General features: G+C 49.6%; 1 protein-coding gene across 4 annotated transcripts in view; it reads right to left on the reverse strand.

Moving 5' to 3' along the window:
* Window positions 1-13,724, reverse strand: part of TP63 (tumor protein p63) — a 103,389-nt gene extending 89,665 nt beyond the window's left edge. For 2 of the 4 annotated variants that reach the window (NM_001398392.1, NM_001398391.1), the window contains exon 1: window positions 13,639-13,724. Coding sequence is in view for 2 of the 4 variants with exons in the window: in XM_046898296.1 (XP_046754252.1) it covers window positions 6,675-6,736 (62 nt within the window). In the remaining 2 variants the exon portion in view is untranslated. Of the gene's footprint in view, window positions 1-6,674; window positions 7,293-13,638 lie in introns of those variants that run through there. The other 2 variants (XM_046898296.1, NM_001398393.1) reach the window with 2 other exon arrangements.
* Window positions 13,725-14,236: the final 512 nt, after the last annotated feature.

Consider the following 14,236-nt stretch of genomic DNA (forward strand, 5'->3'; position numbering starts at 1 on the left):
CTGCATGGCTCCCCACCAGGAGGAAACAAGGTGAGAGAAATCCTGCAGGGCCTCGCTGATCCTCAGTCCCGGGATACTATGTGTGGCAGGGCCTTTCTTCACATAAATGTAATCGGAGAGGGGAGGGACAGCTTCCCCAGACAGCAAACACGAAGTTCTTTTTTAGGACAGGAGGGTCTCAGACTGTCTGCTGTGAGAGGCTGGTGACATTTTGAGCTGAGCCAGGTAAGACTCTCGGTCCATGTGGCACCTACTCTTCCTGAGTCTTTGGTTACACAAGTTCTTTGCTCGATGAACTGCTCGGGGGATGCACGAAGTCCCTCTCTCAAACTCTCAGGAAGGCTGAATTTTACAAAAATATAAATTAAATCATCACGATAACACAAAAAGTCCCCAAAACTCTTTAGAAGCAGGAAACTGTCAAGAGCAACATCCTGTGTTTCAGTAAATAATTATAATGCAAAAGAGAAACACCAGCAAAACAGATGTTAGGGGCAGCCCTGAAATCTCAATTTAGCTGAAGGTCCCCCACAACCAACCTGTGAAGCCCAGCGTGCTTTGGATGATTAAAAAAACCACCCAGTTTCCTACCCTGCCACCAGTGATACTCCTAAGGACAACGAGGTCTTCTGCTAAATACAGACCTGGCTGCGTTCTTCAGCATTGAGCAACTCTGTGGCAGGCCTGCTATTGCTAAGCCCAAGGGCAGAGAATCCTTCTCTCAAAAATAAGAGCACTTGCAAAAACCTTTCACTATGTCACAAAATAGCTGCTAGACAGGGCAGATGCAGGACAAAGGATTAAGAGCAGATTACAGACCTGGAAGACAAGGAGAAGAGAACTGCTTATCAGGAACACAGTGAGTGTGCAGGGGAACAATTCCTGCCCTGCTCACAGAATCTTCGTTTGTGCAACTGTGCTCGGCGTTAAGAAATTACAGGGTAGGCTGCCTGTGATTTCATCAATACACTGCCACACCTCGTGTGATCTGTGGTTTTTGCTTGTGATTATCTCAGAGCACGGAGCTCCTGGAGTGCTGTGAATACACCAGAGTCCCCAGTTTTGTCACAATTAGGAATCACGTTGCCAGCCTGCGTATTTTAAGAAGAAAAATTCTCAAATGAACAAACTTGGAAAAAAAAAAGTAAGGGCATTTTGCATTTAAGTTTTCAATTCCGTGATATCTGGCCACGTAAGTCCATGGCTTTAACCTACCAGCTTCACCCCACTAGCTCTTCAAGTTCAGACAGCCACTACAGCCAATTCAGGGCTGCACGCACAGCTGCTGCTTGCAGGGCCCAGCAGCTCAGCAGCACAGAGCAAGCTTCTTCCTATGCATTTTTTTCAGCATGCACCAACTCAGAGGCAGACCAACGCTGCCCAGCAGGCACTGAATCTCCCTAAGGCAAGGTTTTGTAAACAGACTTCTTTTAGTGTTGCCAAGAGCCTGCTGAACCCCCGATGGCTTACTGCAGGGTTTCCCCCTGCTTACTCTTTATAGCTCCATGTGCTAAGTGAATTCCCCTCCCTGCATCAGTATTTATCACACCAGGCCACCTGTGGCATTCAAACACCTGATAGGAGATGACTCAGCAGCAAAATCCCACCAGGAGATGGTCTGTTATACCACAGTAAGACACTAAAATCACATAGGTAAGTACTAAGAACAGGTACAGATGTCTTTAGGAAGCTATGTAAGCAGCCAAGGCAGTATCAGCAGATCTAGTCAAACAAATCTCAGAAATCTATTAGAGCTAAACATTTTTTCTTCTAATTGTTTCCATTTTAACCACAGGTTACAGCTTCTCAAAAATTAAATTAAACAGAAGTCAAAATTCCTACGATGGAATAACTATCGGCTCCCACAGCACCTGAGCTCCCAGGAAGGTTTTCAGAGAAACAAAACTAACTCAGAGCTCAGTTCTTTGGGAAGGCACCAAATAGATACCCAGGTTTCCCTAATTTCTTCCTTGACCAGGACCTCCCTTCCTCACCCTTGCTTTGTGGAACCTATGAACGTTTTCCCAAAGGGGCTCAATACCATTTGGTCACTTAGACTTTTGCTGTACCTCAGGCCAGAAATCCCTGTTTGTTGAGAGAAGCCGTGGCAAATCAGCCTGTAGCAGGGTGGTACCACACAGATCAGCAGGGGATTATATTTATAACATGTACCACAAACACCCTAAACGTATCTAAACAGATGAGCTATTGAGAACTTGATTCTTTAATCTTTTCAGGGTTCTTTTTTTTGGAAGTTGAGCAAGATCCTATGAATTAGGTATTCTCTCTTCAGAGGAAAAAGGACCACATGAAAGACTTTGCATATTCTCCTGCCAGTCCTTTGGGAGTTGGAAAAAACAGAAAACGGTCGATTCAGTTCCACCTTAATCCTTTAAGCAGCACTAAAAGGGCCTCCAAGCAGTCAAGCATCTTTTTTTTGACACTGAAGAGCCAATACTGTGCTTTGAAGAGGAAAAGAAAAAAGTGATGTCTTTGGCAGTGACTGGGATGGGTCCCAGCACCCTCAGCACTATGAGGTTTCTGTCATAGAGAGGAGGGCTGGTGGGGAACAAACAGGAGGGCAGTGAGGGAAGAGCAGAGCTTATGGGAAGGGAACAAGAACCATACGCTGTTCTTGGACAGTGTTTTGTAAAGATCTAATCCCATCTTCTGATGAGACAGTGCTATAGAAGCAGAACAAGCAAAGAACACACCTCAAAGATAAGAGGAAGCCTTCCCTCCCACCTCCACACAATGCTTACCAAGGTGCAGCTGAGATGTCCAGTGCTGGCAGTCTATCCCCTGCAGAGCTGTGCCACGAAGCCCTGCCACTCATAGGGCCACACTGCACGCTGACCCTTCCTGCACGTCCCGCACCGCGAGCTGCTCAGGACTGCTTCTGGCCCCTCTCTACATCTCTGGAAAGTACCTGCTGCACCCCCAGCTGGTTCTGCAGAAAGATCTGTACCGAGCCACGTGCCTTTCCTCACTTGGCTTCAGGTCTTTCTGCTAGAAGGGCAGATTTGGGCTCTCCTCTCTAAGGTGATGGCAGATTAGACTTGTCAGCCCCGTCACAGCAAGAGTTAGGTTATTTTATTTAGCACAGTGTAGCACGAAGAAAGGAAAAAAAGCACGCAGTTGCCCAAATGCAAGCATTATGCAGAGCTCTGCACGTGGGATGACACCCTCCTGCAGGGTACTGCCTTGTAACAGCTTAAGCACTACTCTGCTCCAACATCCCCAGCTAAACCAAACCAGAGTAGCTTGCATGGTTTGCCTGAATACGGTCCCTTCCAATCCAAAAGGAGGAAAGCTGCTTAATTACTAATCATTAATGAGAGAGAACACTGCCTTTTAGCAACAATGAGAGGTACAGAGTTTTTTGCCTTTAATGCAATGCAAGCGTTAGCATTGGTGAGGCTCCTAACTGATAGTTGCTATCTGGTTGCCAGCCCCATTTGGTAGGTGTGGGAACTGAAAGAGAGAGGTGAAGCCACATGTGTAAAGTTCCTGATGGAAGATCCCTGCTCACCAAAATCCATATGGCTACAGAACCCAGCAGAACATGCTGTCATGTCCTGCACCCTTTCCTTCTTCCAGGCTCCAACTCATTTCTGATAGATTCCTCCATTCGCTATTACCAACAGGTTTTCAGCATAACTGGACAGCTTTTGTTTGTTTGTTTTCCCCATTTGCTTGATGGCTTGTTCTTTTATTTATTTTTAGCAGCTCCTCAACCAAAACCCAAGGCCTCGTCTCCCCTTGTGCTGAGAACACAAAGACATAAGTGAAAGAGGAAGGAAGAGCAGGATGCAAAATGCCTTCAAAGAGAGAAAGAGTGGTGAGGCGGTGGCACAGGCTGCCCAGGGAGGTGGGGGAGTCACCATCCCTGGAGGTGTTCAAGAACTGTGGACATGTGGCACTGAGGGACGTGGTCAGTGGGCATGGAGGTGATGGGTCAACAGATGAACTCGATCATCTCAGAGGTCCTTTCCAACCTTAGCGATTCTATGAAAACCTCAGTGACCCAAAATGCTGGGGCACCAATGAGCAGGGCACAGGGCGAGCAGGGCAGGACCCAGCACAGAGCGCAGGCAGGTGCAGCTCCAACAGCAGGCAGCTCTTGGGTGAAGCACAGCCTAATGACCGTTATTTCCAAGAGCACAAGTAACTTATCTGTAAACAGCACTCCCCCAACCAGGCGTTAGCTGAAAAGAAAAGCAGCTTTGGAGAGCGAAGCTAATTACATAGCTCTGCACAGCTGGACTTTGATCATAATTACAGAGCCATCCTCCTTCTGCATTAGCAGCTTCCAGCTGCAGCTAGGTGGGCATTTAGGGAAGGTGGAGATCTTTCCCCATGCTAAAGGAGGAGGCTGTTGTCCCACGTCCCAGCTGATCTGGCTGTCAGCATGACTTCCCCCCCCTCCCATTTAAACAGCATTTCTAACACTTTCCACAACTGTTCTGCCAGCATGCCTCAGCTCAATGTTATCAGTTTGCTCTTTAGATTATTATTTACGTATAATTTTAAGGAAAGATATTAATGCAGCCCAAGTTGCAGAGAAGCACGTTGGTGTTGGCTAAATAACACGCTTTGACCACATCAAAGCAGAAATGTTTCAAAGTGTGTAAAATACATGCAATCATGAAACTGTTCAGTTTGGTTAGATCAGTCAGAAGAATGTCACCCAGCACATCCCCAAAGGCATCCCATGGGCAGAGCCTCAAGCTGAGCACCATAATGTCTTCCCACTGAGAGAAGTATTTCGGGGACCGGCTCCCAGCTGATTTCGACCACGCAGAGGACAGCCACTAATAACTGGACAAACGCCACTCTCCGTTCATATAAACAGACATGTGGAACAGCTGAGATGCGTTATTACTCTAAGCTACGTCTCAATCAGGTTTTACAACTGAGGGCTGTCACAAACTTTATCTGTCCCAAGCTGTCCTGAGGCTTCCCACAGCACAGTGGCCACTTACAGAGCCTCACTGTGCCGCTAAGGCACACGGCTGGGAGCAGTGATTTGTTGGAGGACGCAGACCTAATGGTGAGGAAGGCCCACTCCAATGGGTCTACAAAGTACAGCTAAGTGAGTTTTATTCCCTGATTCCTGCTCCAGCTGGGATTTTTGCCTGAGTCACTGTGCCAATTCTACAGCTCTGTTCTTTGACACAGGATGGGACAAACTGGCAGAGTTCACAGGCTCTGGGAGGTAGCTTCACAGCTCAGGGACCATTGCTGGTGCATCCCTGGACTTTCCAATATATTAAAAAATATTTTTTCAATTTTCTATTTGGGAATTTGCTTAGCTGTAGCTTCCAAACACTGAAAGTTGGAATTGAAAGGAGTAGGATTTGGTGAGCCTCGTGGGTTCTTTCCAACCTGGGGCACTCTGTGACTGTACGACCCTACAAGATGCTAAGACCCCAACCTCCAGTGCATCTTCCAAGGTGGGTGCTGCTCCTGTATTGCTTCTCCTGACCCCACGCAGCTCCCTGTTGGGGTCGGTGGGTTTTTGGGACAGCAGAGCATGCCCGCATGTAGTTGGCAGCCCTGTGCTGGTGCTCTGGAAGGGAAACCAACCCCCCCACTCCCTCCCTGCTTCATTCCACATTCCTGCACTGGGGCAGCACGGCCAAGTACCGCTCGCTATTTCCCAGCTCCCCTCCTCTCCTTTCCCAGCACAGGGAGCTCCGAAAGCACAGTGGCACTGAGCACATTAAGGGGGAAAACAACAATGCTGCAACAAATCCTGGCAGTGGAGGGGAAAGAGATCACAGTGGCCAAGCCCTCAGCTATGCAACACATGCACCGTGAAGAGGATGAGTTAAGAGTTAACCCTTCCGCAGACGGAATGCTGCGGTGAGACAGCAGCCAGGGCTTTTTCCAAGCACGGCCAGAAAGGAGCCTTAAAGCAGCCCGGCAAGCAGCCGTGCTCGGAGGATTTCACCTCTCCCAACTTTACGACTGGAAAAATACCACCTACATGTCATTTACATGCTTAAATATAGTATCTCCTATTGGGAGAAACAAACAGACCGACAATGTGACACCGTGACACCTCGTGTGGACACGCTCTTTTATCTGCTGGAAAGTTCTAAAACTCAGCTTAACAACTAACCTAAAATAAGAGTGGTTGTCAGGCTCTGTGCCGGCTGTTAAACAGAATGAAAATATATTCTTTGAGATGTGCTTTCCCTTAGAAGGAGTTTCCTCTCTGGATCTTTTAAATGATTTATTTCTCTTTTAAATTCCCAAATCTCAGAGCTTAACAATCAAGCTTATATTCTTTCCAGGAGTTTTTTCACTTAAAGGCACAAATAAACATATATAGCCATAGAAAGCGATAGCGACCCGTGTGCTTTCCAAAGCACTGAGTAACCTTCACCTCCAAAACGCTATCAGCTTTCACGTTATTTATCTTATATTTTCCCTCTAACGCCAAAGAGGAAGAGGCCGATACCTTAAAGCGGATGCCTATAATTAAACAGTAACCTGTTAGAAAGCCAAAAATAATAGTAAGCTCCACTGAGCATGAAGAGAGCGGCACATTTTTTCCGCGTGCAGCCCAGCTGCCCCCGGCCGATAGCAGCGAGTTAACAATTACACGAGTCACCGAGATCAGAGCCGCGATAGTAGGAGAGGGCCACGTCACGCCCGGGACTCACCGCGGGATGCAGGGATCGGGGTAGTACTGCAAGGTGCTGAACGGCGCCGCTTCAAAATTCATTTCCTTCCAGCCCCTCTTAGGGTACGGGCGAAAAAATAAATAAATAGATACAAAGCCAGCCGGCCAAAAGCAATAAGGTCAAGTGGTACGCGAGATACAACTTTAGAGATTTATTTTACACTTGCAGATGGGTGGGATCTCCCAGGGGCTTGGCCAATGGGATTCATCAAGTGACCTGAGTATCACCACCCGTCCCTCCTCACCAGCTGGGCATCTTCTGCGCCAATATTTCCCCTCCTCTCAACATCCTTAATAAACTCCGGTGTACGTCGGCCGCACTTGTTGTTGCGAGCTCATCTGGGGCATCTCTGAACTTCTGATCTCGTCGGCCATTGGTTGCCTTCCCGCCTGACTTCACAGTTTAATTTTGGCAGCCCTTGCGATTTTGCAAACTGCCACAGCCGCCGGTCATCCTCAGCTCCAGCTGGCCGGAGCTTCCCCTGCCCGCGCTGCATTTCGTCGCGCTCTAAAAGCTTCCCTGGGGCCAATACCTGCATGACACAGCCTGGGGAAATTTTCTTTTTCAGCCTCTCTCTCTCGACGCAGCTCAAACCGTCTGTTGTGGTTGCAGTTTCAAAAGCAGAATGACAAAATAGGGGGAAATTCCTCATTTAAATTTAGCTCTGAACTTCTGCGCCTCTGTCCCCCCTGCATCCCCTTCCTCCCCCCCCCCAAAGCATCAGAGGTAATTGTTAATGTTTCACTCCATATCTTTTTATGTTTTTTTTCCAAAGAAAATTGAGATATTGGTGTCAGCATTCTGAAAATATTATATATGTTTTCCACGTGAAAAACTACAATACTTTCAAATATCCTGAGAAGTAAGCAGGAAGAAAACAGGGAGGATGTATTTTTCAAACCACTAAAGCCTGAAGAAATAAGAGCAGAATTAAGTCCAGCATTACCTAAGGTGAGAGGAAGATCAGATTTTCCTGAAGTAAACTGAAAACCAAGAAGGGCACCTCTAATCCCTTCCCCTTGCCTTTTCTGTTCTTTTTTTCCTCTCAGACCATCATTTCAGAAGGCAACCTGCTTTATTCCCCTGTTTTTCCCCCTCCATAACTCATCCAAATAGTACAGGCTGTAAACCTATCCTGGTTTTGTGGTTTTGGAGAATGAATGAAATATGAATCAGGAGCTAAATTAAAATGGATTCCAGCAGGAAAAAATAGCATCCATGTATCTATGACCCAATGGGATTGCATCTTCCAGCAGACATGTATGTTTGTGTACACAGAGGGTGCTGCTCCATTGCTCACCTACTGAGCATCTCTCGTGCTGATGTCAGCGCGAATGCCAAAGTCCTGAGCAAAAAGCTGAAGCCCTCTGAGAAGGCAGCGACTGACTCTTATTTTTCCCTCTGCTCTTTCCTCGTAGGAAATTTTGGTTCAAAGAATGTCATGTGGAAACATTTTCTTTGCTGCCTGTGCCAGGGGAGCTATTTCGGACTTGACATTCTCCACCCACACTCAGACTGATAGTTCCTAACATCTGTGAATTGTGAATCCTGTAAACTCGTAGTGCTGATCCCTGCCCAAGCCCAAGCAACTTGCACTGATCCTTGCTCAAGCCCAAGCAACCTGTGCTACAGTAAGTGGTGTTAGCCAGGGAAGAGAGACTGGACACAAACAGTGTGCATATTAACTGAAGCTAAGGCTTCCCTTGCTAGACACTCCTGCCTGGAGTGAAACATCAACCCTGCACCATACAGAAGTGTAGGAACAGCCAAAGCAGGCTGTGCTCATGGGGAGATGCAAGCTTTGAACAATCGCCCAGTACTGAAGGAAAAGAACAAGGAGATCTCCCCACGCACTCCATTTCAGCAGGAGTGTGGGGCCTCTCCTGGCTTTGGATCTCGGCTTCAATCCTCATGAGTGCAGACAATCAGCCTGGCTGGAGAGGCATCAGGCTGGGCTCAGCCTCTTGCTCCAGTCCATGGGAGTATGTTGCTGTGATCTCCTGCCTGCCCCCAGAGACAGACCAGAAGCCTGCTGGATCTCCTCAACCATGCCCTTGTGGAACAGGCATGGCTTTATGCAAGCTGCTATGAGTGTGTCCATTCTGGAAGAGTTTGTATTTCCTGCTAGATTTCAGCCTAGAAGACAGAAGTCTCATGAAAAAGAAATGCTGTGTGAAAACAGTTCTGCTCGTGCACTGTTCCATTGGAACTAAAGAAGCCTTTGCCAGCGTGACATGGGTGCCAGGACCAGAATGCTGGAAGCAGGGGAAGGCTGGACAACTCCCACCCCATGATCCAGACCTGCTCCTCTGCTCTCGGCCCTTCTCCTCACCTGGCACTGCTGCCCAGTTAACACCATGAGGTCAGCCAAGATGTCCCAAGGACTGTTCCTGGGATTGGAGCTGCTGGGCTGCCTCCGCTGCCAAAAATGAACTTCAGCTCTGCTCTTACACCCCATTAACACAGCACAGCAGCAATGGTGCAAAAAGCCCCTCTTTGCAACACCTAAAGAAATTTTGCCAGGATCATCCAACATCAATATGCCCTTCCATGCGCTCCTCGGTTCCTCGGTCACATTAAGTCCAAGTTTGTTATAGCCCAAACCACCGAGCCTGTGATTCCTGCTTTGAGAGCCAAACACGTCTAGCAGCACCCCAGTCAAGATGAGGCAGCCAGTCTCCAGCTTGTAATTCACACCAAAAGAATATCTGCTACTGAAAAAAACTAATTAATTTTAAAAAGCAGTACCACATAATTGTAATGAGCTCAGAGCAGGGCTCTCTTCTCACTCGCACGGCATTGATGGGAAGGGATGTCTAGCAAGGACATTTCCATAAAAACTTCAAACAGGGCCACCAACTGCCCAAAGTCCTTACCAGTCCTTATGCCTGGGGTTGGGCAAATGCAAATGGCTCACAGTTTGGCTCACGCTGGCTGCACATGCAGAACCTGGCTGCCTTTTCCCAGAGAGCTGGGCATTTTCAGCTTCCCCCAGAGATCTAGATATTCTTTGAAATGGCTGAAAAGGTCCACTGCTTGCTTTTCCCATCAAAGAGTAGAGCCACGGGAAGCCATGGGTGACAGCCAGGCAACAAATACAACAGCCCAACCCCATCTTCCCTCCTGCCCCTCGCTTGCAGCCAGTGCTAAGCCAAGGGTTCCCGATGAAGAAATTCAGCATGAATTTGGGTAGATATCTGAATTTGCAGCTAGACTGTGTTAACCTCCCCTCAGCTGCAGGGTGCTACTCGCATAGCACAGCCCTAGGGTGGATGGGTGCTTACTGCCAGTGCTCCGTGCATAGCTGGGAGGCTCTCCCATTATTTGGCCAACCCCATCCACACTGCCTTGAAGAAAATCTGCTGTGAAATGGAGGTCTTGTGGTAGCAGCCCTCAGAGGTGGGCAACTCAAGAGGAAAAGGGGCTTATGACACCCCCAGCGTTCTTTGCCCACTCTGGGATGCCCGCGGACTGCTCCGACAGCAATGCTAACCCAGCAGCAACAGGAGCATGCCTTGCAGGAGAATGATGGAAGCCAGGCTGTCAGGGATCTGTCTGGCTAGTGGCTTTCCAGCCCAGCCCACAGTGTTTGCGGTGAGCTGGCGGCATGGGGATATGCGGAGGAAGCATGTGTGTAGGTGGGCAAGAATGCGGGGCATCGCTCTGTCGCTGCTGCTTCCACGTCTGGGAAAGCCCACAGCTGTTTCCTGCCTGTTTTTCTATTTTCTCATTACCCCTCCATGCACCCTCTCCATATGGTTCTCACATGTATATGTTTTAGCAGAGAGGACTGCTACGGATTTACTTGCCACCACTACCCAAACTCAGAGCCAAGATGCGTGCCAACCTTTGTCCTGAATAAGGGTGAAAAAGAGAGCAGCAGTTCCCTGACACCCCTATGGCTCCAGAGCCATGGATCTGGGGCCATCTGAGCAGCTCGGAGCTCAGGAAGATGGGGAAAGGCAGGTTCCAGCCTCGCTCTCAACCACCTTCCCAACTACTGGCTGCAGGACTTGCCTGGAATCAGCCTCACCCTCCACACTACTGGGATGAAACATTTCTTTCCTAGTTTGGGATTTCCAGGGGAGTGGTTATGGGTTGTATTTTTTTTTTTTTTAAATGAATTTCTTTCAAAAGTGAGAACTCCGTGGGATATTTGGGGATTCTTCTTGTTCAAAAAACTTGGAGGGGGAAATAATTTCCTCCTGCAGGCAATAAGAAATCTTTATTTTGGCTATCTGAGGGAAAAAGATCACACTATGTCAACATCCTTTCTGAACGCATTTTCCAATTTCAACTAAATTTTTACTAATATGTAAAGGTTTCAAAGATGTTCAGGCTTTAGGAATTCCAGCAACAGAGCTAAGCTCAGAGGAAAGACACCTTACCAACAGCTCCACTTGAAGGGGAAGGGTAGCGGGTGTGTGACCTCACAGACTTCAGAGGACCTACCCAAACACCACGGGGATGGGAGAAGCCTCCAGGTAACAGCAATCTCTGGTCCCATTGCTCCACAAATGTCAGACTTCCAGCTTTGGACTCATGCAAACCTTTGCCCCTGCTCTGCTTGCACTGGGAGAAGGAGACTTAATAGAATAGCAAACTGAAAGGGGAAAAAAAAGCCGTTTTACTTAATACTTTCCCCTAGCACCTTTTGTCTGCAGTGCAAGCAAACACTGATACTTTGCAATACACTCACGTTGACTGCTAAGTGTTACTTAGAGCTAGGAAGAAATGAAGGAGGGCACCCTTCAAACCCTCCTGAAAGCAACGAAAACCACTTTCAGAGCTGTCTGTTTGCCTTTGGTGACATGCCTGTCGCATCTGCATGGTCAGAGCACCATCCACTTGCAGGAAGTAGTATAGGCTGCTGTTGCTCTCAGAAGGAATAGCAAACAGTGTAATGAAGCACAAACTGCTTTTGGACCATTTGTCCCCAGGACTCTGTCTCAGGAGGTGACAAGAAGGTAGCCTTGGAGCTGACCATGGATTTTGGGTAATGCCTTTAGCTGGAAGGGAAATGAATATTGGCGGAGATTCTCTTGTCTCTTCCTAAACACCAGGGCCCTTCTCTCTATTGAGAGAGAGCAGAAGGAAGCTGCTCAGAGAGCAGTACCAGGACATCACCAAACTGCAACTGCTGTTCCCTGGCCTGCCATAGAACAGTCAAACCCAGTCCTTATGGTATGAGGAAGAATGTGAGACTGAGATAAACCAGAAACATGGACAAAAAAGCAGGCTCCCACACTGCAATCAGTTCCCCAACAGTACTCCAGTCCCTGCCATGTCCCCAGGAGCTGGCAGGACACTGCGCGACTCCAATGGGAATCTCTCATTGCTCTAAAGGCAAAGAGGGAGCGACAGACCTGCTGGGCAGAGGGAATTTCCCTCCCGGAGGTCCCTGCAGCTGTGCCACCATCTCAGGGCGTTCCTGAGACACAGAGGGGCCCCAGGCTCGGCTAAAGCTGGGCTGGAGGCTGAGCGGGGCTGGGACAGGTGGCAACACCCCGCCGTGGGGTCTGGTCTGGGTTGCATATCAAAGCAGAGGCAGGAGCTGTGTAGGTGGAAGGCTTGGCCTCCCTGTACAGCTGCCACATGACATGTCTGGCATTCTGGCCAGAACCGTGCTGCAAATACACACGGCGGCGGCAAGCCCTGTGGGGTCAAGCCCAGGTTGGGACCAGTAACCCTGAGAGCCGCATCCTGCAGGGTGTGTGGCAGGGCAGGGCCAGCAGCTCCCTGCTGCTTCTCTTCACTCCCCTAGCACAGGCTCACCCTCAGCCTCTCACCCCAAGGTCCATCTTGGAGTTTTCTTCAGCTCTGCTCCCACCTGCAAGCTTTCATATCAGATGCCACAGAGGTCAGCACATAGGCGTTAGGGCTGTTCCTATCTGCTTCTGAAGGCCAGTGGCAGATAGCAGCACAGTACTATAAGTGAGTCAAAGGAGAAGTTTGTTCTGTGTAAAGCAAAAAGGTTCCAGCAAGTTGCCGACGTGGAGAGACTCCCTCAGAGCAAAAGTCACTCACAAGGATGGCATTTGCCTCAATGGAGGAAAGAGAAACGCTGCAGACTGAAGATTGCTGCATCACTCCTCGTTCACTCCCTCCAACTTTTCCTCGTGAGTCAGAGCTGAGCTAAATCTCAGCAATGTCTCGCTATTGCTGCTATTGTCCCCTGGTGTTTCCCCATCTCTGCATAATCTGCACGCAAGCAGAAACCTCTCTGTTTCTGTGCCAAATCCTCCATGCAAAAGCACAGAGCTCTATAGATTTCTCTCAATTCCAAACAGGATACAGCATAAACTCACTGCTTGCCTGGCAGGACTCCACTTCCCAGCACTAAGGCTATGTGCCTCTATTGCAACCCGAGGTGTGAGCACAGCTCCTGCAGGCATACCCAAACGGATGGGATTAAAGCCAGTCTGAGAACCAGTAGCAATTAAAGCAAAAATCCCCAAAGCAGTAACCACCAGCAATGGAAGCTCCCAAACCTGCACATCCTCTGTGCAGCAGCCTGCACTCCACATTTCCCAGCCAGCAGGGCCCAGCTCACCTGGATCACCACCGGCACCGGTGTTTTCACACAGCAGTCATCGCCCTCCTGGCTGCTGGGGGTGGGCAGAACACTGCTGTGAGGGACACTGGGGCCTTCCCAAGGCTGACAGCACAGAGAGGGGAGAGCTTAACCTCACACTTCTCCTAACGCAAAGCCAAACTCCTGCTGTGACCCAGCCTCAACGCCCAGGAGCAGGCAGGCCAGCCCTCTGCCCCAAGCTCCCAGCCCAGCTCCGGCCTTGCAAACCAGGGCAGCCATCCTTTGCTCCTCCAGCAGCATCAGGCAGGCTGCATCACTTTTACTCACCCAGCCAGACAACACGCACCCACCACACAGGCAATGTGACACTTCAGAAACCCAGTCCCTCCTCCCCAAGCACCCACCTACCTACTGCGGTGCGCAGAGCTCGGAGTCCCGCAGTACCTGGGCAGGCTCCTCACACGGCCGGCCCTGACCTCTGACCCCTGACCTCTGACCTCTCCGGCGGTGCCACGCGCTCGGGGCAGCGCGCGCGCGTCGCCCTGGGGCCGGGCCGGCGGCGGTGCGTTATAGCGCCACCTGCCGGTGTCGCCCCGCCCGGCCGCTCCGTCACCGCGCAGCGTCCCGGCTGAGCGCTGCCGCCTTTGTTGCATGGGGCAGCAGGCCGGAGCCGCTCACCTTGCGAGCGGAGATAAGCAAAACGGGGCTTGGTCTCACTCCCATCCTATTACTGCCCAACACAAAGCTAAAATCCAGCCCCTCTTCAGTACCATTTCAGCCTCCTGCCTTCCCACAGCCTTTTCCAGGGGCTCCCAGTCGCACTCTGGGTATAGAAGCACAGTCCACCTTGTTACCATTTGCCTCCTAACCCCACATCTGGGATACACACGAAGCAGGGGAACACTGATGGCTACTTCAGTCGCCCTCCTCAAGGGTAGGAACTGTGAAGGACGGTGCAAGTCAACTCAAAGAGCATCCATTCAGAAAACCTCAATGCCACGGGCAT

The sequence above is a fragment of the Gallus gallus genome, chromosome 9 (assembly GCF_016699485.2).
Source record: "Gallus gallus isolate bGalGal1 chromosome 9, bGalGal1.mat.broiler.GRCg7b, whole genome shotgun sequence".
Lineage (NCBI taxonomy): Eukaryota > Metazoa > Chordata > Aves > Galliformes > Phasianidae > Gallus > Gallus gallus.